General features: G+C 47.9%; 1 protein-coding gene across 1 annotated transcript in view; it reads left to right on the forward strand.

Annotated features, from left to right (window-relative positions):
* Nucleotides 1–25,060, forward strand: part of AFG3L2 (AFG3 like matrix AAA peptidase subunit 2) — a 233,440-nt gene that overhangs the window by 114,651 nt on the left and 93,729 nt on the right. Inside the window, exon 10 of the mRNA XM_085606063.1 lies at nucleotides 15,662–15,815. Within this exon, the coding sequence (XP_085462189.1) occupies nucleotides 15,662–15,815 (154 nt within the window). The remainder of the gene's footprint in view (nucleotides 1–15,661; nucleotides 15,816–25,060) is intronic.

Below are 25,060 nucleotides of genomic sequence, written 5' to 3' on the forward strand. Positions count from 1 at the left end.
TCCCGAGTACCGAACCACCTGGGCCTGCTGAGTGACTCGTGGCCCCCAGCCATTTGAACCATCTGAGCCCTGCTGATGCGGTCGCGGCTCCCGAACTTCGAACCACCTATGCCTGCTGAGTGACTCGCGGCCTCCGACCCTCGAACCACCTGAGCCCTGCTGACAAGGTCGCGGCTCCCGAACTCCGACTACCTGTGCCTGCTGAGGGACTCGCGGCTCTCCCCTCGAGGAAGAATTGGCAAGAGATCGCCAAGAGAAACAACACCCTCCAGCTCGAGGATTGTGAGCTATCCGCAGGGACCTTTGCAGACACACTACATTCAAAGACTGTCCCGCTACCCCCCATTCCCCTACCACCGATTTGTAGTCTCTTGTGCCGCTGATGTACTACTTATAATTTGGATCATAAAGATCCCTTGAAACCTTCGATAAAGAACCTATCGTCCTACGAAGAATACGTGTGGTGTCCCTCTGTTCGTAGTGTAAGCTCAGGGTGTGCGTGCTTGGTTCGGCCTACTTAGGAGAGGTGGGTCAAAGGAGTGGGCAAGACGTGTATCGAAACCCCCTCCGGCGAACGCCTTTCCAACATTTGGTGGCAGACGACGGGATCCGAGCCGACACCGAAAGAGAGCGTGCAGTGAACGACTGACGCACTACCAAACAGAGATGGAAGGAGAAACCTCCCTGGGTGCCGCAGGTACCGAAATGAGCTCGACGTTCCGAGAGGATCAATTGGACTATTATACGCATAGAGAATTAAAACAATTTTGCAAAGACCTTGGAATCGCTACCACCGGATTAAGCACAAAGGAAGACTTCCAGAAAGTATTGAAGACCTGGGTCGAGACGGGGGCGCCCCCGACCCAAACGGAAGGAGACTCCGCCCATGAACCACAAAGCATCCCGGTGAGAAACAGCGGGCCAGAGGGGAACCTGTCCCCCGAGGAACTAGCAGACCAAGAGAGAGGCCGCAACCACGAACTTGAACTGGCCAAGCTGAAAATCGAGGGAGAAATAAAACTGGCCGAGAAAAAGTTAGCCGTCGAGCAGTTACGGCTACAAGGGGAACTCGAGGAAAAGAGACGCCAAAGAGAGCACGACGAAAAGAAACTCCAGCTGGAACATGAACGCAGCCTGAAAGAGATCGAGTTGAGGGCTAAAAGCGAAGAGTCACGACCCTCCGGGAATCTACCATCCGCTCCCACCGTGGAAGCCAAAGTCCACATCCCCAAGGATGTGGTAAAGGAGTATTACAAAAACGACGATATCCAGCAGTGGTTTAAGGCCTACGAAGTCGCCATGACCTCTCACCGAGTCCCGCAGAAGGATTGGGGGGCTGGGCTATGGGGCCGGTTCTTAAGCGAAGGAAGAGATACCCTGCTGGATCTGCCCTCCACGGTCATGAACTCCTACAGCCACATGAAAGAAGCCCTCGTGGGCCGGTATGGACTCACCCCCGAGATGTACCGGCAACGGTTCCGAGATTGCAAAAAGATACCGGGCACCACATGGGTAGAATACGTGAACTTTTACAGCCGGGCCTTGGACGGGTGGATCAAGGGCAGCAAGGTCTCCACCTTCGAAGAGCTGTTTGATCTGATCGCCTGGGAACATTTAGCGGCCAATTGCTTTGTAGAACTGCGCCAACATCTCCTGGACAGTAAACTCACCGACCCTCGAAAGCTGGCCGCCGAGGCTGACCGTTGGGTGAACACCCGGGCCACCCGAGGCCCCGTGGGAGACTACGGTCGCCACAGTCAAGGACCCCCCCGCCAGAGGGGCGGAGGAAACCACGGCCGATCAAGAGACTTCCAAGGGGGGCCCCCACACAGCCCTCCCAGCAGCCCACCAGCGGCAGGTCCAGCCCCGTCCCCAACCAGCACCGGAGCCCCGGGGCGGCTAGGGCCACGAACCAGGATCACCTGCTTCCGCTGCCAACAGCCCGGACACTACGCCAATGACCCCCAGTGTCCCCAGTATCAACGAACCGCAACGACCAACCCCCCGGCCCGGCAGATGGCCTCCGTGGCCCTAGGGGAAGAGATAGAGGACTCCGAAGAGTGAGAACCAGCTGCCATGGCCCTGGTCTCCCTTGGGGATCGAGAAATGGTCCCCGGGACACCCTTGCCCGCCAACACGAAGAAGTACCGACAGCAGGTGACCATCAACGGCCACCGAGTCGAGGGCCTCCGCGATACCGGGGCAAGTGTCACCGCGGTCCACCGCAACCTAATCTCTGAAGACCAGATCCTACCCGGTGCCCTCTGTCCGGTCATATCCTCCGACAATTCCGAGAGCCTCTGCCAGATGGCTCTGGTGCCTTTCGAGTGGGGAGGAGTCTCCGGAGAATTGAAGGTAGCCGTCCGAACATCACAGCCCGTAGACTGCCTCCTGGGCAACGGCCTTGAGAGTTCCCCGTGGGGGCAAGTGGAACGAAGAGCCCATCTCGAGATGATGGGCCTACCCGAATGGGTCTGCGCCACCACGCGCTCCATGACCGCGTGATTGCCTCTCTCCGAGGGCGGTGAGGCCCTCCCACTGAACACTGTCCCCGAGAAACGGGACACCCTACCAGAAACGGACAACCCTCCTCCGGAAGGAGAAGAAGACACTAACCCGGGAGAAGGGCCGGAACCTTCCGCCCCTGAGGCACTGACTAAGCTCGGAGAACTGCCCGAGATGGCCCAGTGGCGCTGTGAGGGAGGTCCCTCCCGTGAAGAGTTCTGCCAGGAACAGGCCACCTGCCCTTCCCTCGTGGGACTCCGACAACAAGCCGAAGCCCAGACCGCCGGTGACCGGTCCGGAACCCACTGGGTCTATTGGGACAATGGCCTCCTATACAGCGAACAAAAGTCAGCCGAGCTAGGCGCAGCCCGAGTACTGGTAGTACCCCTGCGCTTCCGAAGCCTCCTCCTGGGCCTGGCCCACGATGTACCCTTGGCAGGACACTTAGGCCAAGACAAAACATATCAGCGATTAGTTACCCACTTCTATTGGCCCAAGATGCGAGCAAATGTAGAAGTCCACTGTAAATCCTGCCTCACGTGCCAGGGCAGTGGGAAAAGTGGCGGAAAGCGCAAGGCTCCATTACAACCCTTTCCCGTTGTGAGTACCGCGTTTGAGCGGGTTGGCATCGACATCGTGGGACCCCTGGATCCGAAGACCGCCCAGGGCCACAGATTCATCCTCGTCCTGGTGGACCATGCCACCCGCTACCCCGAGGCCATTCCCCTCCGCACCGTGACGGCTCCCGTGGTGGGCCGGGCTCTCATGGGGATCTTCTCCCGTGTCGGATTCCCTCGCAAGGTTGTGAGTGATCGCGGCACTAACTTCATATCCCGCTACATGAAGTCCCTGTGGCAGCAGTGCGGAGTAACCTATAAGTTCACGACCCCCTACCACCCCCAGGGCAACGGCCTGGTGGAACGCTTCAACCAAACCCTGAAGGGGATGATCCTGGGCCTCGAGGAGCCCCTGCGCCGAAGATGGGACGTCCTCCTCCCTTGCCTCCTGTTCGCGTACCGGGAAGTTCCCCAAAAGTCCCTGGGGTTCAGCCCATTCGAACTACTATACGGACACCCCGTCCGGGGGCCCCTGAGCCTGGTCAAAGAGGGCTGGGAGACAAGCCCCCGGGGGACCCCCCCTGATGTGTTCCGCTACATCCTGGCGCTCCGCAACCAGACCCGGAAGTTCAGAGAACTCGCAGAGGCTAACCTCGAGGCCAGCCAAGAAGAAATGAAGCGCTGGTATGACCAGAACGCAACTCTGGTCGAGTTCCAGCCGGGCCAGCAGGTTTGGGTCATGGCCCCGGTGAAACCCTGCGCCCTACAAGACAAATGGACTGGCCCCTTCAAGGTGATCGAGCGGAAGAGTCAGGTCACGTACCTGATCGATGTACAGTCCCCACGGAACCCCCTCCGGGTTCTCCACGTGAACCGTCTCAAGTCCCACTTTGTGAGAACGGAGTTGAGTTTGCTCCTGGCCACCGACGATGGGGCGGAAGAAGACACTGAACCCCTGCCCGACCCCCTGTGCGCTAAAGAACTGGATGGTTCCGTGGAGGGAGTGAAACTGTCAACCACCCTCACTCCCCAACAGTCCGACGACTGTCGCCAGCTGCTCAGACAATTCGCAGACCTCTTCTCCCTCATCCCAAGGGTCACCGACTGGTGTGTCCACGACGTGGACACCGGCGACAGCCCACCTGTGAGACACCGAGCCTACCGGGTGCCTGACCGGGTCCGCACCTGCATCAAGACCGAAGTACAGAAGATGTTGACCCTTGGAGTGATCGAAACCCTCCGATAGCCCCTGGGCCAGCCCGGTAGTCCTGGTCCTGAAAGCGGCCGCCCCTGGGGTCGCCCCCGAACTAAGATTCTGTGTGGACTACCGGGGGCTCAATGCGGTCACCCGAGCGGATGCTCATCCTATCCCCCGCGCCGACGAGCTCATCGACCGCCTTGGGGCCGCTCGTTTCCTCAGCACCTTCGACCTGACCTGCGGTTACTGGCAGATTGCGCTCACGGAGGGAGCAAAAGAACGCTCCGCCTTCTCCACACCCGATGGACACTACCGCTTCAGGGTCATGCCGTTCGGGATGAAAAATGCCCCGGCCACCTTCCAGCGGTTGGTAAACAAGGTCCTGGCCGGACTTGAGGAGTTCAGCGCAGCGTACCTTGACGACATAGCCGTATTCAGCTCTCAATGGCACGAGCATCTCCAGCACCTCCGGCAAGTACTGCTGGCCCTGCGCCAAGCCGGCCTAACAGTGAAGGCCAGCAAATGTCAGCTCGGGCAAGGCTCCGTGGTCTATCTGGGGCATCAGGTGGGCAGCGGGCAGGTCGCCCCCCTCCAACCAAAGATCGACGCCATCAAGTCCTGGGAGCCCCACGCCACTCAGACGGAAGTCCGGGCTTTCCTGGGCCTCACAGGATACTACCGGAGGTTCATTAAAAACTATGGTAGCCTCGCAGGGCCTCTCACGGAGTTGACCTCCGAAAAGCTCCCGAAGAAGGTGCAGTGGACCCCCCCGTGCCAGCAGGCGTTCGACGCCTTGAAAACCGCCATGTGCACCGCCCCAGTACTCAAGGCCCCCGACTACTCCCAAGAGTTTGTGGTCCAGACCGACGCATCCGAACACGGCATCGGAGCCGTCCTCTCGCAGTTCAACGACAAGGGCATTGATCAGCCCATAGCCTTCATCAGCCGAAGGCTGCTGCCTCGAGAACAGCGTTGGAGTACCATAGAACGAGAGACCTTCGCCGTAGTCTGGGCCCTCAAGAAACTACGGCCCTACTTGTTCGGAACCCACTTCCGAGTGCAGACGGACCACCGGCCCTTGCGGTGGCTGATGCAGATGAGGGGAGAAAACCCCAAGCTATTACGATGGTAAATCTCCCTCCAAGGGATGGACTTCACTGTCGAGCATCGCCCCGGGACGGGTCATGCCAACGCCGACGGCCTGTCCCGGTTCTTCCGCTTCGGCGAGGAGAACCCCCCCAGTGGATGGGTAGTTCTCCACGCCTTTCAGCTGGGGGGGACGCGTGTGAGATCGGCCTCACGGCGTATGCCCTCCCGATCATCCAGCCAACCTGCAACCACCCCAAGACACGGCATCTCCGACTCCGGCCACCCCAGCCACACAGACCCGAGGGCCGGCCAGAGCCCCCAACAGACTCGACACCCTACCACGCATGTCCGACCGAGGGAGCGGGAACCCCCGAGCCAGACCAAGAGGCGCCAGCCCAGTCACACCTCGGATCGCCTTCCCCCGGGAGGACTCGATCCGCCACCAGGCCCCTGGGGAGCAGGCGCCTCGCCTACCGAGCGTCTGGGGTCCCTCCCAGACCCACCTGAAAAGACCAAAGAAACGAGCGGCAGGAAATCCCGCCGAACCCCCTCAGTCACCAAAGGCCCCTCTCTGCGAGGACTCCGGACTTCAAAGGGCAGGGGGAGTATAATAAGGGGTGCCGGAGGGACGAATGGCAGAGAAGACCTGGAACCATCGAAGCCTGCTGACGCTGTCGCGGCTCCCGAGTACCGAACCACCTGGGCCTGCTGAGTGACTCGCGGCCCCCAGCCATTTGAACCATCTGAGCCCTGCTGATGCGGTCGCGGCTCCCGAACTTCGAACCACCTATGCCTGCTGAGTGACTCGCGGCCTCCGACCCTCGAACCACCTGAGCCCTGCTGACAAGGTCGCGGCTCCCGAACTCCGACTACCTGTGCCTGCTGAGGGACTCGCGGCTCTCCCCTCGAGGAAGAATTGGCAAGAGATCGCCAAGAGAAACAACACCCTCCAGCTCGAGGATTGTGAGCTATCCGCAGGGACCTTTGCAGAGACACTACATTCAAAGACTGTCCCGCTACCCCCCATTCCCCTACCACCGATTTGTAGTCTCTTGTGCCGCTGATGTACTACTTATAATTTGGATCATAAAGATCCCTTGAAACCTTCGATAAAGAACCTATCGTCCTACGAAGAATACGTGTGGTGTCCCTCTGTTCGTAGTGTAAGCTCAGGGTGTGCGTGCTTGGTTCGGCCTACTTAGGAGAGGTGGGTCAAAGGAGTGGGCAAGACGTGTATCGAACCCCCCTCCGGCGAACGCCTTTCCAACAACTTATCTTTACATTGTCAGCGCCGTTGGATGCACTTGTTTGTTTACGGTGCCGACATGCACCAGAGCATGGGCTCTCCACGGCGTACGAGAGAAGATATTCTTCGGCAGCACTTCATTCTCTTTTCGTTTTTCACTGTGCGGCTTGCCCAACTTCATTTTTTTTTATCGCAGCGCCCGTTTCATTCAAACTATCCAGCGCGGCGCCCCTTTCATGAGCGCCGTGCTTTCATCTTCAAAACGCGATCTCCCTATTCAGCGCAGCGCCCATTTCATGAGTGCTGTGCTTTCATCTTCAATACTCGATCTCCCCGTAGGGGGCCCTCCCTCACACCACAAAAAAACAGGCTGCCTGTTTAATTCTCCACCCATCCCCGCTGCCGGTTAACAAGTTGACCTCGGGTGGCATCTGTGAGCACTCCGTGTATTTTCGCACCCCCCCGCCCGCACTCTGCTGTCCGTGCATTGCGGCGCCGCTGCTAATGATGCTGTGCCTGGCCGCCGCCGCAGGGACAACACAGCGGCAGTCCAGGCATGCTAACCCGATATCCCTACAGCCGACGCTTGCAACTCCGAGGAAGCTGGTCGGGAGGAGCTCTCAGGAGATCCTCACTCTACCTCTCAGGTATGTCCCTGAACAAACCCGGTCTCAGTCTCTGTTCTGCCTGGGAGATGTGTGCATGATCATCCATCATAATTTCGTGTAGCACCTTCCTTTGAGATGTGGCAACTTCCATGCGCTGTCTGTACAGCCAGTGTAGAACCATGTAAATTACCTGTATTTAACATATTTCGAATTGCTCCGACCTTTGACAAGTGTATTCAGTCAGTCAGTCAGTCAGTCAAAGTATGCTTTATTCGAATATTATTCATAAAAGCAAGAACATTTTACAATAAAAAATTCATACATGGGTAAAAAGGAATTAAATTGAGATCAGTATATACAAAGCATACATATATCTTGTACATGACCATAACATGTCGTTCTTCGACGGTAAAGTTAAAAAAAGGTTTTAAAAAAGATAAAACATTAGAGAGAATAATCAAAGGACTAGCAGTCTCTCCTAGATCACGAGAGTAGTCAAGTGACTAGCAATCTCTGTCTGATTGTCCACGCCCAGCCTAAATATTTTGCAGTGGCTACTGTGATCCATGGCAAAGTATTAGTACGTATTATACGCAGGGCCACAGTGCCACTAGTTGTTCCTAAATTTTTGCACATCGGAGACAACCAGTAACGCCTTGGGGCCGCGTAAGACCTGCAGACAAATAAAAAGTGTCCAATGGTCTCCCTGTCTGCACCACAAGCAGGACATCCATCACACGAACCCCCTGCCCACTTAAATGTCAAAGATTTGAGGGGAAGAGCGCCTACTCTCAATTGGAAAAGGAGCTTTCTTTCCAGGGGCCTCGTTATGATATCCCAATATGGTTCCAGACAGGGGTACATCTTGACCTCCATAAAGTCTGCAGTCATGGAACCAGCACACAAACTGCTCCAGTTCCGTCTAGCAGCCGCCTCCCAATATATGTTCTTTAAGGTGATTTTAGACGGAAAGCTTGCTCCCGCCGGGTCATCCCAAAGTGTGCGCAAACCAAGTTTACACAAAGATGTCCTAAGTGCCTTTAACCATTCTATTTTATGGAAAGCATCTGACCTTATAATATCTAGAAAACCATCTACATAGTGGGAAAGGGCAGGAGTTGTCCATATCCTGCGCCAATACAAAATAGGGCGCAGTTGTACCAAGTCTGAGATTGCTTTTCTGCCCAGGTCATATTTAAGAGGCAACAATGGGGTACTTTTAGGTAGGCCTGTTATTGCCCTTAAAAATTTATTTTCTGAAATTTGAAGAGCAGCAACCTTCTCAAAGCCCCAGAGCTCTGCACCATATAAGGCGGAGCCTATAGCTTTAGCTTCGTACACCTGTAAGACCGGTTTTATAGGTTTAGTCAATGATTTTCTATGCTCTGAGGAAATAGCACCTGCCAATTGTCTATGCCTAAGTGTAGCTATATCAGTGTGATGCCGCCAATTTTGCTCGGTAGAGATATGCATGCCCAAGTACGTGAAGGTGTTCACTACTTCCAGCGGGCGATCATTCAAAATAATTTTTGATTTAAAGCTACAGTGAGGATTGAATGTCATTAACTTTGTTTTGGCAGTGTTAATTTCTAATCCATATTCCCTACAGAATTGGTCAAAGATGGATAAGGCACGCTGGAGTCCACTGGGAGTTTTAGATAGGATGAGCGTGTCATCAGCAAACATTAAAATGGGAATTTTAATCCCAGCTAAAAAAGGGGCGTCCACTTGAGCAGAGGTCATGCGGGCTACAACATCATTAATATATAGGGTGAAAAGAACAGGAGCCATCGAGCAACCCTGCCGCACTCCCCTTTCAACAGGAAAGTCCGTGGTTACCGATCCGAGTCCTCCCCACTGGATTCTGGCATAGTTAGATTCGTGCAATCTCATAATCAAAGACAATAAGTCGCTAGGAAGCCCCTGCTTATTTAAAACCAGCCAGAGCTTGGAACGGGGAACGAGGTCAAATGCGGCCCGTAGATCGACAAAGGCAGCATACAAGCTACCTTTGCCCAGCGTCACCGTCTTCCATTGTATTAGAGTGAAGCGGAATGCCTGGTCCACCGTACTTGTGGACCGTCGGAAGCCAGCCTGGAATTGTGAGAGAGCATTGGTCTCATCCACCCATTCCAGGAGCCTATTGACGATCACACGTCCCACGACCTTCTGAATGGTATCAATAAGGCTTATTGGCCTATAATTGCCTGGCAGGGATCGATCGCCTTTCTTGAAAATAGGAATAATGACTGCACCCTGCCAGGATTTTGGGACCGTAGCACCCAGGGCAATAGCGTTAATAAGGAGAAGAATATACTGGCACCAACGGTCCTTATCATTTACAAATAAGTCTGCTGGGACACCGTCGAGACCAGGCGCACGGCCACGGGCAACCGTGTTCAGGGCCGACATGATTTCATCTATATCGAAGAGATTCACTTTGGGAAGGTCTAACCTGAGCTCCTCGGCCATGCTATCATTATTATTATTTGGGGCAGCATACTGGTTTTTGAAAAATTTTATCCATTCCTCTTCAGGCACATTGTTATTTGGGGACCCTGGAAAACCCGTTTTACCCCATCTAACAATATGCCAAAATAACCGGGAGTTCCTACTGTCAATGGCTGCCTTTAGCTCAGACCAGTGATGTTCATCCCAATCTTTTTTAGCCTTTGATATACTTGTTTTATAATTCTTTCTAGCGGCTTGAATTCGAATAGATTGCCCCCCTTAATAGCTTCGCCCAGGGTTAATCGTGATTTTCTGCATTGTTCGTTATACCAGTTGGCTGGCTTAGGAACTCTAATAACTTTATTTTTTACAGGTTTGAAGAAATACTCCTTAATTTTACAAAAGAGAGAGTTGTGTAAACCTTCAACCTCACCTAAGCCAGTCCCAAGTGAATTAAAGAGTTTTATATCCGAAATTGCAGTGTCCACCCGAGAATTAATCTCTGCAATGGCCTGGTGGTTAATAGCTACCTTTTCCCACCTTAATCTCCGCATGTCATTTGTGGGGACGGCCCGGGAAGGGGCAGTCACAAAGAGGCAAGACGATAAGGTGGTATAAAGCCACCATTTATGAGTGACACACAAAGGATTGTGATCGCTCTCTATCCTCTTCACAACCTCCATGTCACAGATCGAGGGCCATAATTTTAGACTACAGATCACATAGTCAATTCTGGAGTTATGCCGGCCATTATCAAATGTGCTTGACCCATTTCTGTCGCCAATAGTCCTGCCATTTAGAGCTCTGAGGCCCTTTTCATAACATAAAGTGTTTAGGGCTATAATATCTACCGTCCATCGCAGAACTGGTGAAAGTTCTAATTTAGAAACACCCCATTGTCGATCCTCTTCATCATCAAATAAGTCATCGTTATTCAATAGGGGTTCGAATGTTCTATTAAGGTCACCCGCAATAATGATATTGTTATTTGAAGAGTTAGTATCTATTAAACTGCTTAAAGCACCTAAGGTATCAGACCTTCTCCCCTTATTACTCCGGACATAAACATTGTAAATGTCCAGTATGCCTGATTTATCTGTTGCCAGTCTGATCAGTTGGATATCTTTGTTCTTAGTGTCAATAACTTTAATAACCAGCTTAAGACACTGGCGAACCCATATTGTTAGTCCTCCCATGGGTCTGCCCCTAAGACCCTTGGAAGCCGGCACAGAGTAGTTCAAAAATCCCTGAACAAAACAAGGTTCACATGACCATGTCTCCTGAAAAATACAAAGGTCATGATTATTAACAAAACCAATCCAATCTTCTGATTCCAATTTGGAATTCAGGCCAGCAATATTCCAAGACAATAAACTCCCCATGGTTCCCTGTGCATTATTGGGGCAGGTATCAGGTGGTAGAGGATCATAGGTTTGTTTATTACAAATATCTATAATTACCTCCTTTTCGTGGTTTGGTGTCATATTGCTAAGAGGGAAAGGATCAGGCGGTGGCTCAACAGGCTCAGCAGCTCTTACTGACATAACCTGATTATTATCAAGTCAATCTACCTCTTCGAGGTCAGCTAGCACCTCAAATCGATTTCTCATCGGGATCGATACATTTGGTTGAGCCCTTATTGAGGCCCCAGAATTGAAGGTGGAAACTAACCTAGGTCTAGGAAAAAAATAAGTTAGTTCCCAAGTACTAATGGCGGACCTCCCAGAGTCAGTATGCCAGTTTAAAATGTAATTAACAGCCCTGGAATCCCTAAAATTAACCAAAATGATATCTCCACTGATGTTTTTCGGTGTGTTGCCTAACCATGGTAAACGCCTGACGTGTAAAATTTCTCCATTGATGTAGGATGGAAGGGGACGATTTTGTCCTAACCAGTGAATAACCTTATTTTTTAATTGAGAGTATCCCTCTATAACCTCGCCTTTCAAAATAGGGACACCAGCAAGCACCACTGCAAGAGGGACAGCTTCTGGTGGAATGTTGACAGAAAGAGATTCGTGCATCTTTGCCATTAGAGCCGGGCATCGGCTCTTTCTGTCAGAATTAACAACCCCAGTTGGTGGAATAGACCCTTCCTGACATAAAATGTCCTTTTTTAACTGGGTTGACATAGAAGTAGTGGTTCTCGCTGCACAATTATTTGTCGGGTTAATCACACTACTCTCACCCTGTCGTACTGTCTGGAGTGAGGGTAAGATAGGAGATGATACCTGAGGGACAGACACAGTAGAAGACTGTCCTGGTAACTTCGCAGAACTCGGAGATGTAACTCTTTTGTTACCCAATAAAGATTCGACTTTCGCCAGCCTAATTTCAATAGTTTGTAGGCTGTCGACAATGGGTAGCAAATGAGTTTTAAACAGTTTCTCTATATTGCCCATTAATTCAGCTAATGTAATGTCATTTATAGAGCAAGATGACGAGGTACCAGGAGAGGGCATGTCAATAGAATCATGAACGGGGCCGGTACCAATGTGAGCCAGATTGGGTTTATTACAGGCTATATAATTCCCTTTATTCTTGCAAACTACTAAATCCAACTTTCTCCTTTTCTTAGGTAACGGGCCTGCTAGATTAGGTACCCCTGGAGAAACAGTAGTTTGAGACGGGGGTGCCACTAGTTGTAAATTATTCAATGCAGCTGGCTGGCAGGTTGCCTCAGTGGGACGAGATATAATAGTGGAAAACAGGTCTTTACACGGTTCGTACATGGTTGGATTACCAGGGGGAGATGACATGATTGTAGTGTCCAAACTTGGTATAGAGTCATGACAAGAAAGGGCACTATTATCAGATAGAATAACTTCGTGGGACACGTTGGCAGTGTGAGACAAGCTTTTTATATGCTCTATAGAGCAACGTCGTCTCTCCCTTATTTCGGCTAAAGTAGCTTCTTTATCAGCTCCAGGATTAACTTTCCATATGTAACCATCAAGAGTACCCTTATTCGATTTACTAGTCATGATGATATAGCTGTTAATTCACGGTCCCCCTAAGGTACGTGTCTAGCAGTAACTAAGCAAAACACACAAAACCTACTTGAACCAATGCAGCATCAAATAGTGTCTATCTCGCAGTCACTGCAGTTCCGCCAAGAGTCCAGAGTCAAGAGAGTAGGCCCAGCCCGGCCTCCTTCTGGCCTCTGAGGGCCACAGAGGGCCCGCCCTTTGCCCGGGCTTAGCCCGGCTGAGACCGCGCGCGAGACCGCGACGCGGGGAGTGATTTCAATTTTTAAAGCGCCTCCTGGCGCAGCTTCCGGGATGTTGGGGCCGGGGAGGCTGGGAACTGTAGTCCTGTCCCCCTCCTACTCCGCACAGCGGCCACGCGATGGGAAGCGCGGCAGCGGGAGGGAGGGAGCGCCAAAGACAGCAAACTCTGGACCACGCTGTCGGACCACGGTAAGGGTTCAAAAAGCACACTGCGCTGACAAGTGTATTCAAACTCTAGGTGATTACACCGTGTTCCAAGGATCACACACTTCAGAGGAGGAGCGGGGATTAGAATTCTGGTCTCCAGGCTCTACCTCTGATGCAGTTGTTAATAACCATCTTATTGGTTCTGTCCCATTTTAGAGCAAGGCCCCTGACACGTCTGGGCTATTTAAACAGGGATAAAGATCTTTCCGTTTCTAACTTCAAGTTTGTGGGTGTGATTTGTCTGTGCGGAGCCTGTTGTCGACAGTTGTGGAAACGTGTCTGTATATGACATTTGTGTACGTGTGTGTGGTGACCTGCGTGCTGGATGTAGGTGTGTGTTGTAAGTTTAGGGTTCCAAGTGTATTTGTGTAGATGGAATTGTTAAGTGTGTGGGACCAAGGCTCTGTGTTGTCTAGGTCTGCATGTGTATGGCGGATGTGTGTGGTCTGTAGAACGGCATCTTATGTCAGGGGTGCTGTGTGTAGCGCCTTGAGACCTGTGTGTTGTGAAGCAAGCCAGTGTATACACAGTAAGTGTGAGCCTTGGTTCTGATCCAAGGGGCCGGAGACAGCCTGCTCTGAACCCGTCTGACCCTAAAGTGGGTTTGTAATTAAGCGTAGCCTCGAACGCAAGGGGGTTGCAGTGAACATAGCCTCGAACAGAGAGACCTGTAATTACAGAGCATCTCTGTAATTGAGCGGAGCCTCGAACGCAAGGCCTCATGAGCTTCTGTGGAGTTTGTGTTTTGTATTCTGTCAGTTCTTGTTAAACACTGTGAGGGTCTGTATGTGGCTGTGTTATAATTTAGCTGGTCTGAGAGAGTTGTGTTGTCCTTAATGCTTTGTGTGTGTGCTGGAGTGTGTAGTGGGTATCTGAGACTTTGAGCGTCTGTGGTGTGTAGAGGGATCTGTGTGTGGCTGCATCGATGTATGGTTCTGTGAGACTCCAAGCTTCTCTAGAGGTTTTGTGCAAGGGTAGCTTGTGTGCAGCGCATTCAATGTGTATACTCGATTTTCTATAGCGCTGCATGCCATCTGTTGGAAGCTTCTTGGCTCTCTGTCGCTGAGATCAGACGCCTCTACTGGAACATTTTACTTTAGTGTGGGGGAAAACCGGAGAGAAAAGCAGCAGGAAGAGAGAGCCAGGACACAAGGAACCGAAATATCTGTAAAAGCAAGCATGGGCATAGCCAATAGGTCTCGCCTTTGGGACCTTATAAGTGTTTAGCCATGCAACAGTTAATGTTGTTGCACCAAGGATTTCGTGCTGGATTACTAAACACTTATAAGGTCCCAAAGGCGAGACCTATTGGCTATGCCAATGCTTGTTATAATTATTTTTTATAATTTTTCATTTACTTTAATTGTGACAAATATTTCTTTGTTTTCAATTACCATTTATTCTTTCTTGCTTAACTTGTGAACCCTTTCTTTCATGTACTTAATTTTCATTTACTATTCGTATTGCATGTAGTTGTTTAACGTGTGCTTCATGTGGATCTTAAAGTTCTTTATTTAGTTTTATAACTTATTGGTTACACATAACCCTCATACATTGTCTATAAGTATTTCTGAGCTAAGGTTACTGAAATCTGTCTCCCCCGAGTGGGATGTTTTGTTAGTACAGCGTTAGAGCTTGGGTCCAGCTCTCATCCTTCAATAGCCAGCCAGTGTATTTCCCTACACTAGGGTTTGTAGTATTTGGTAGAGCAATACAAGTAACCAAAAAATCCAAATAGATTTGTTTTCATCTTTCTGGATTGCATAGCCAGCAACATTGCTGAAGATGCCTTTTAATTTTGGTCATGAATAGTTTACAAGCATTTTCATTTCTATTCTGCTTACCTTAAGCAAAAACATATTTACAGGGCAGTCAGTAAACTACACCATCTTACACTTCCAGGTTCCAGGCTGTAAATATAGCGTTGCCACCTGAGAAGATAATTAAAATTTCATGAATGCCAAGGCACAATAAAAAGTGAACTGTGAGGGATGCATAATTAGTAAAATAAAACATCTAAGGTACCTCCTTTTGTGTGCATATATTGTGTTGGGAGACCAGCTCACCCTTGAGACCACATAGCCCTACCCTGTATACATTTCAGGAGTGTGTGTTTTCAAGATAATTAAAATATCATGAATGCCAAGGCACAATAAGAAGTGAACTGTGAGGGATGCATAATTAGGCAAATAAAAAATCTAAGGTAGCTACTTTTGTGTGCATATATTGTGTTGGGAGACCAGCTCACCCTTGAGACCACATAGCCCTATCCTGGGTAAATTCTAGGAATATGTGTTTTCAAGATAATTAAAATATCATGAATGCCAAGGCACAATAAGAAGTGAATTCGGAGGGATGCATTATTAGTTAAAAAAAAATCTCGGGTAGCTCTTTTTGTGTGCATATATTGAGCTGGGAGGCCAGCTTACCCTTAAGACCTCGTAGCCGCTAGTTCCCTACCCTGGGTACATTCCAGGAGTGTGTGTTTGCAAGAGAATTGTAATATCATGAATGCCAAGGCACAATAAGAAAACAGATGGACCGACATTCTGGGTTGTTTTATTTTCTAGGTCCGTGACTTGTTTGTGATGGCACGAAAGAATGCTCCTTGCATTCTCTTCATTGACGAGATCGATGCAGTGGGAAGGAAGAGAGGACGGGGCAACTTTGGTGGCCAAAGCGAACAGGAGAACACACTCAACCAGCTTCTGGTGGAAATGGATGGTAAGAATGTATTCCCTGTATTAATGGGTGTCTTTTATTTAAGAGCTAATCCATTCGTGCTTCAAGCTTGATCTGAAAGATCAGAAAAGGTGAAATTGAGAGACCTTTATTGAGCCCAACATGTGAATGAGCAGGCTTTCTTCATGTTTATGAATTATAAATACTCTGATTGAGTGGGAGTATACCATCAGGTGTAATGCTACCAGGGCTATATGGGGAAATGAAAAAAGATACCACAAAACGTTGTTCTCTTACATGTGATTCTTTCCCAGCCCCAAATTGGTGAGATTCATTATTGTAAAAGATGCATATTGTTCTCCTGTGAGGCCTGCATACCAAGCCCCTCCCACGGTGTGTTCCTGTTTCGCCGTGCCTCAGTTCAATTGGTGAGTACTGCAGAGGCTAGGGCCATCCATTCTCATTCTTTATAGAATCTCAAATTTTTAAGAACTGTATAACATCAAGGAGATAATCTCTGAAACAAAACATACCAGTATGGTCCCTCTTTATTTGGGGAGAAATGTGGTGGGGCAGGGAGGTCAAATATTTGTCCAACCATTAAATGATGCCAGGAATCTTTTGGAATATGTTGACATGTTTGTGTGATATCTTGACATTCTGTTATTTCCTCTGAGCTATATTTTTCAAACAATATTTTAATTCAGTTACTCACCCATTGCTCTAAAATAGCCATGCTCCAATTTAACCTCACCTGCCAACAAAGATCAACATGCAAAGTTGCGCAATTCTCACCCTTACTGTTGGTTCTCTAGCATCTAAATGAAGGTCTCTGCATAACCTGCTAGCCATCCTTGAGATGGGTTGTCAGACAAAATTAAATGAATCTCAGTTAACTTCAGCATCTCATGGAATTCCATCAGCTGATAGAAAAACACTCACCTGCTTCCTTAACGATTGCAATTTGGAGGTATCCATACTGTGTTTACTGGGACAAACCCAAAATGTTGTGAATGTTCTTGAGAATGAGCCTTTCAAAACTTGGATTATTCCTTAGTTACCCCTCACCCTAATTTCCAAGCACTAGGAAAAAAGAGTAGTCTCTGAGGTGGGCATGCAAATCTAAGCAATGGCTGCTGTCTAGAACACCCCAAGAAATAACATGTTCTCAACAAATAAAAGAAGAAACGTCCGTATTGAGGCAAATACAGAGAAGGAAAATCGACAACGTTTGCATTCTATACCTTAGAGTGCCCAAGTTTTGATTGTATGATTGCAATAAACATAGCATGCTGCAGATAGACCATTAACAGGTAGTCATAATACCGTCCACACTGCCAAAAACATATGAAAACTCAGCAAGCTGAATATATTTTCAAGGTTCCAACGCATAACACCTTCCACCAACCACCAGGATACCCCGCTCTGCAGGATTCCTACTCGCACAAATCCCACGCATACACAGAACTAGATCAGGAGAAGAGGCATTCTTTTGTATCGCTCCTTAAGTGTGAAACAGCCCGAGCCTCCTCTCCTTTTGGATTCGGCAAGAAGCTGAAGACCTGGCTTTTCAGTTAATCAAATACCATAGATAGGGCTAGGCCTCTGGATGATAGTGCATTTTACAGATGCACATAACATAACTGGCTGCAAAAAGAACAATTGATGGACAGAATGCCCAACAATATCATACATTCGCCCCAGTACAGAGATCTGGGCCTAAATCCATCGTTTTTGTGCTTGTTTCCAGTCCAGGGAGGACCTGGCCTGGCAGTTTGGGCTGGACTGTTCCCATAGGGAGCAGGGTCAAGACTGATTTGCATATGGCTGGGTTCAAACTGGAATGGCATGGGGAGCAAAGAAAATGGTGGATTTAGGCCCAGATCTCTGTACTGGGGTGAATGTATGACATTATTCTGCATTCTGTCCGTCAATTGTTCTTTTTGCATAACAAAACTGGAGTCAATGTTAGTCCATACAATTATGTGTGATGTGTGTGCATATGCAGTCACACACACACACATGCAACCCCCTTAATTTCTTAGAAATATATAAACGTATTATCCATCCTTTAACCAATGTTAGCTTTCCGTCAGAAAGTAGAAGCCACACAGATGGGGAACATGGCGGCCGTAAGCTAGCGGTCGCGGCTGAAGTTCCCGCGGGCTTGCTTCTGAGTCCTCTCTAGGGGGCCCCTCCGGATGAATTTACGGCGGATTTGAATTCCGCCCCCCATTGGTCCCCCAACCTTGTTACCTGCTTTGGCTCTTCCCGGATTGATTGCTTCTTTCCGTTTGGCGTGGGGCTGCAGGGTGAATGGTTCCTGACTCTGTAGGCGGACTACCGGTGCCGGCGCTCCTGCGGTGGGAGGGCGCGGCCTGTGAGTGGAGACGCTGCGGCTCTGCTTGCAGTCAGGCCCGGGTCACAGGTGGAAGAGTCAGCACCTGTGACTACGTGAGCCTGAAAATTGGTGTTCGAAGAGAGGAGAGCGCGGTAGAGCACCCGTGCGAGGTAGGACATTTTGATTTTGGTGCTCTCGATTCCTCTGAATCCGTTTTTGCATCTTGGGACGAAGGTAAGAGCTATTTTCGTTTCTCCCATGACGCCCTGGACTCACCTGTCAGCTTTGAAATCTTATATCGCAGAGGAAACCCTTAGTGACAGGCAGAGTACAAGAAGGGTCCCGGTACTGCATGGAGAATAGCGCTTCCCAGGTCCAAAAAATTGGCATCTCTCTACCTAATGTGTGCAGGTATACCCTGCGCACTAAGGCCATTCAGTCCGCACTAAGTACTGTCTCCCTAGTACCAATGCGAGCTTCCCCCCCTATTGCTAAAATCAGAGTTTCTGCCGGGCAGGGCAAGGGAACAAGTACTACGGAGAATACTACTGCTGTGAGGGGGAGATGAAGAGGTAAGGGAAAGCAAGCTCTTACCTCAAAAGTGAAAATTACCCCTTCCTTAAAGACGTTCTACAAGCTTTGTCCACCCCTGTTAACCGGTGCCAAAATAAAGGAAGCTCTCCGGCGCCTAATTGCTTACAACCCGATACTTCTTCCGATTCTGCTTTGTTTGAGTCTCCTGTTAAGCCAGCTCTAGCTCAGAACACCATCCAGTCCCTCGCACCACCCAGTCTCAGTCCCTTGAGCAATCCAGGGGAAGTGGTGGTTCAAGTATCTGAGGACCATCTTTCCACCATTCATCCCTCGGTTGGTACCTCCAATAGATTTTCGATATTGGAGGTTCAAGATGCCGTACCAGACTCTCACCCTGAATTAGCATCTTTAAAACCCTCAGTAGCTTTCTCTGGGTTTGAGCCTGGTTCACTGGCGGATATACTACTGGCTCTTAAGGATGACATAGGGAAACGTTTCAGGGTCTCGTAGACCAACCAAGCTGCAATTCAAGCGTCGTGCGAGGCGCTGGCTCACAAGCTGGAAGAGGTATCCCTAAGAACAGATGCATTAGAATTCGAAATTCCTAAAATCAAGGAGGCACTCCAATCCTCCTCAACGGAAATGGCCAAATTAGCCATCTAAAACAGGGAATTAAAAGACGAATTGGAGCGCCTGGAGAACCATACAAGAAAGAATAATTTAAGACTTCTGAATGTGCCTGAAGATATGGAAGGAGCAGATGTCAAAGGTTTCGTGTTATCCTTGCTAAAAGATACTGTCCTGTAAGACTCTCCGGATCTTTACCTGGTTCACGAAATAAGAGTTAATCGTGATCCGTTTAAAAGGAACCCCGCAAAACAGAAGCCGAGGAAAATCTTAAAGAATTTTCTTACGTATACTGTTAAAGAAAAGATCTTAACCTCTGCTCTGAAAGAAGGATTGATAAAATCTAAATCCTTTTCCAACCACTTAGGTCGGATGTGTCCCATATTACAGCCACAAAACAGTGGGAGCTGGGTAAAAGAATAGAGATCTTAAACAAGTTGGGGCTAAGGCTCAATTGAGGTTTTCAGCTTCTTTACGTATTATGTGGAATATTCATATGCACATGTTGCGTTCAGTAGAGGAGGCTGATGCCCTCATTGTTAAAATAAGGAATGAGAGTGTGGTATAGAGGGGGGTCAATTGTGTTTGGGGCTCTCTTGGAGAGATTTAGTAATGAATTATAAATTCTATTTTTTCTTTTAGCTTTAAGCCCGGGGGTCTGAGGCCAAACGGACACTATGCCTATAGTAGGGGGGGTTCCCCGGGGGTGGTCACGGGGACTGGTGGGGGGGAAAGAATGACGGTGGGGTGCACGGGGGTAGCAGTGGGAAAAAATAAAAGAAAATATCCTCAATCCTCATTTAGTATTAGATCCTCTGCGTGGAGTTCTTGCTCTGGTGCAATGAGTCATCCCGATGGGTAATGAATTAAAGTTTATTTCTTGGAATATTAACGGGTTGAGATGTCCACGAAGACAAAGATTGGCCATGAAATATTTTGAACAATCTCCCGGCCAAATTTTTCTCATTCAGGAGACGCATTTAAGCCATTTGGAGTGCCGGTCCACCTTTGCTAAATATCCCTGTGTAAAATATTTCTGCTTTTCTGAACAGATTGCTCATAGCAAGGGTGTGGCTATTTTGATTAAACAGGGGGCAAGATGTACCATTAAATCGACACAAACCGACCAGAAAGGGAGATGGATTGTAGCCATGTTTAATTTTGGAGGCTCGGAGTTAACCGTTGCCTCCTTTTATGGCCCAAATGTTGATGACCCGACACATATTTGCAAATTCCAGTCCAAACTAATGGAATTCCCATTGCCTATAATTATTGGCGGTGATTTTAACATCCTGTTTGACCCTTTAAGAGATAGATCAAATCAGAGCCACTTCATAGGTGTCCCCTATATACGTCGGGCCATGGGCAATATGATACATGCTCAGGGGCTTGTTGACGTTTGGAGGGCAAAGATGGGTGATAAATAGGGGTATAACTTCTTCAGTAGGAAGTATGGACATTCGTCTACAATCGATTATGTTTTAGTCGATAGGCCTAGTCTGGAAAATGTACCCTCTATTTCTATCTTACCTAGTCACATATGAGATCATTCCCCAATCTCTTTTACACATTTAGGGAAGAGGTGTAGTCTCAGGCCTAGATGGACGTTAAAAAGGTCAATGTTGTCGGATGCAGAATTAATTAGTGCTCTTAAAATCACTACCCTTGACTATTTCTCTGTAAATATCGGTTCAACCTCCATGGACTTTATATTGGATGCTTTTAAGGCTCACTTAAGGGGTCAGTTACATAGCTTGATTTGTTCTAAGAATAGGGTGGAGCCATAGGAGCTACAAAACTTGGAAGGGAAAATCCTTAAGTTAGAAGATGAGAGGACTCGCTGTATTCAGGGGAGCCCAGAAAGGTTGATTCAAGTTCTTAGTGAGCTGGATGGTGCTCGCCAGGACTATAGGGGTAGGCTAGATCAGAAGGTGAAGGCTCAGTGAGCGACCCAGAATATGCAGAATTTTGAGTACGGAGAGAAGGCGGGCGCCCTCCTGTCTTGGAAAGCGAGAGTAGATCGTGCCAAAACAACATTAACGAACTAATAATAAATGACAGTGGGATAACTTTCAGTAGATTGGAGGATATGCAAACCCGCCTCCCTTCCCTATTCTCAGAGCTGTATAGGGAGGAGATTGCACCTAGCTCTGAAACGCTCCAAAAATGGTTGCGGGATAAAGCTCTATTAGAATTAAGAGATGGTAATCAAGATAGCCTAGATGCCCCGAACGAGATAAGAATACAGCTAAACAAATGTAAGAAGAATAAGGCAGATGGTACGGATGCGCTTCCTAGTGAGGTTTACAAACTCTTGCAGAACGAGCTGGTCCCAATGTTGAGTCTTCTATTCAATTCTGTTTACAGTCTGAATGGTCAAGTTCCGAGGTCCTGGAAGGAGGCCACAATCGTGCTTATCCTGAAGCCCAGGAAGGACCCCCTTAAAGCAGATTCCTCTGGACCAATGTCCCTGCTGAATGCTGATTATAAGATCTTTGAGTATTCTTGCAGCGAGATTGGTCAAGCTAGCCCCGCAGCTGATAAACCCGGACCAAAAAGGCTTTATTCCGGGGAGATATTTTCAGGAGCAGACGCTTCAACTTATCGGCACTATAGACCTGGCTGTGGCTCATTCGGAACCCTTGGTTGTAGTTGCTCTCGATGCAGCCAAGGCCTTCGATAGAGTATGCTGGGTTTATCTTTGGGAGGTACTTAGGAGGCTGGGTTTTGGGCATATTTTCATTCAAACCCGGATAAACTGTTACCAAGGGACTTCAGCTGTAATCCTGTTAAATGGTATGTTAACAGCTAGTTTTAACATTCAATGGGGAACAAGACAGGGTTGTTCCATGTCGCCCCTGTTATTCGAACTATATATAGAGCCCCTCGCCCAAGCGATAAGATTAGATGAAGAGATTACTCCTTTTAGGTCCCACCAATATTGCAGTAAATTGTCTCTCGATGCCGATGATCTGCTATTGTATACCAACGACCCGGTTACGGTAATACAAAGGGTTGAAGCCCTATTGGAAGAATTTGGCTCATACTTGGGGTATTTAGCTAATACCTCCAAAACCGAGGTGATGTGTTGGAACATCAACAGTTGGGAGGGTAGAGTAAGTAATTAGTTTAAATACCTGGGAATCACTATAGTAAATGACTTGGATAAAATCCCACAGATCAATCTAAAAAAGACCATTAAAGAGGTTGATGGTCTATTTTCTAGATGGAAAAATCCCCCCCTGACAATATTTGGTAGGGTTAATCTAGTTAAAATGGCCATCCTTCCCAAGCTGACATATCTGTTTAATGCTATCCCCCTTAATTTACCCAGCAAGGAGATTGGTAAAATTCAAAGTAAGATTGATAGTTTTATCTGGGCAAATAAGAGTGCTAGACTGTCCTGGAAGAAGTTGAGACGTAAACTCCTGAAAGGGGGTCTCGCTCTCCCGGATATTGCCTGGTACTCCGTTGCTTTCCAATTTAAAAACATCCGGATGCTCCTTGCTAAAACGGAGGAAACAAATTGGGGTAGGTTATTGGGTGGAATGGCCACTGCGGAGGGGGGGGGGGGGGCGGGGGGGAGAGGGGCACACTGTTTCCTTTATAAATTTGGGGTGCCAAGGTACCTCAAAAAGGTATACCTGAATGTCTTAAGGGCGGCTCTCACTTTGTGGTACAAGGTCAAATGCAGATGGGGGATTGGCTATTACTCTGATTTTGCCCCGATCTGGGACTCCCCTGGGACACCGGCCTGTTTGGAAGATAGCCTTGCGTTACCCATAAAGAGGGCTGGTGTTTCCGTATGGTCGGATCTTATATCATCAGAAGTTGTCCACCCTTGGGAAGTGTTAAGATCTAAAATCGGAAACAGTTTCTCCAAATTCAAATATTTACAATTGGTCTCTTGGTGCTCTGCGGAAAAGGAGTCCATCAGTGGTGATTGGGAAACTGAGCTTATTTTGCAAGACCCTCATTCTAAGAGAAAGGAAGTCGATCTATAGTACAAGAAGCTCCTGGAGGCTGATGATGTGGAATATCCCCCACAGTACGTTGTTTGGAATCAGTCTCCTTTAGACTTTAATTTTGAAAACTTATTTGATCTATCACTGAAATTATTATATAAGTTTGTCAAGCCGGCATGTTTAAAAAAGAACCACTTTTATGTCATGAATAGGCTGTATTACCCCCCGGCGAAGATAGCTAAATTTGCTCCTCAATCTTTCCCTAAATGTCCAAGATGTGATATGTGACGATATTCATATTTTTTTCGAGTGTTATAAATTAAGTGTTTTTTGGAAGAACGTGGAGCTTGTTCTATGTGGCATCTTCAAAGTTAAGTTGAGAGTAAAGTCCACTATAGTTAACTTTGGCATTGATAGTGATTCAATCAATCTTGTACAGTCAACACAAAGAGGTCTATTGTTATATCTAATTCTTATCACCCTAAGGGAAATTTGTAAGTTATGGAAGGATCCGCGGCCCCTATTGTGTGAAGATTGGTTGAAAGTGGCGTTTGAAATGGCATGTTTGGATCTGGGGGTTTCAAATGAGTACAGTACGAATATATGGCTGGATTTTATATCCTGGGGAAGAGAGATGAGACTGGTTGATTTGTCCTGGGTCCTATGATTACACCAAGTTTCGAATAAAGGAGCTGGCCCGGCCAGGGCTTAAGCGAATGCAGTAGCCGTGGGGTGCATAGGTCGGAAAGACGGGTTTTTTTTGCAGACGCTAAATGGTGAGATGAGGACAAAAAAAAAAAAAAAAGTAGAAGCCACACCATGCAAGATGGACTGAAGCGTTTAATAGAATTACACGTAGTTTTAAACCAGTGTCTCAAGCGAAGTGGCATAAGATGTCCCTGGTAGTCATTGAAGGTATTTTAGAGTTTGCATGGTTTGTTTCTAAATGTGCTTTATATATTTCAACATCACTTGGAGTTCTGAAAATAATCTTATCAATTAATTGTTCTATATAAAATTATTCAAGTAGTCAATCGTAGAGTTTATCAGAGCTGGATCCACAAGTGTGACTGTGAGATTGATGGACAAGAGGGTAAAGCTTGAGGTTAGAAAGCTGCAAAGCGTGCTATGTCTGAAGTACTCCTTCCATCAAGACTTACACCAACCTCATGGGGTTGAAGTTTGGAAGCATAGTGAACTATAAGTTGTTGGATTAGATAATTGAAAATAAGTTTTGATATTAGGGTTAGGATGAGTCATTAAAAAAAACTTAATTAGAAGTCTGCAGTTCAACACAGTGTTTTTTTGCTGCTAAGTTCCTATATGTGTGTGTTGAAACTCAGAAAATGTATTTTTTTTTATTGTTATTAATTTAAAAGTTTCAAGTGGATGATGAATAGCTAGTACTTTAACTTTTCTGAAACAGAAACTCTATTGCAAAAGCTAAATGTGTAAGAAAAGAAAAACACAACTAATTTCAAGGACCCTGGCTCTAGCCATCACCTACATGCTTCCTGTGTACCGTAGGTCCTTTGTATCGGAAACAGAACTGATAAAGTCTGTGAAAACAGAAACTCATTATGGCAAGCTTAGCATCAGCCCAACATGCTCTCCCTTTGACATTAGGAACTGAGTAGGGCGCTCAGGATGATAACAAGTCCTAGCTAAGTTGAGTGGGAGAAAGGATTGTTGTTATAATTTCTAATTGTGCCTCATAAATTCAAAATGTTAAAGTCTGAATTGTTTTTACATTTTATGCCTATTTTTCTTTTTTTCTCCTACTTTTTTTCCTTTTCCTTGTGTCTACATTTTAATTTGTA

This window comes from Triturus cristatus, chromosome 5_1 (assembly GCF_964204655.1).
Source record: "Triturus cristatus chromosome 5_1, aTriCri1.1, whole genome shotgun sequence".
Taxonomy (NCBI): Eukaryota; Metazoa; Chordata; class Amphibia; order Caudata; family Salamandridae; genus Triturus; species Triturus cristatus.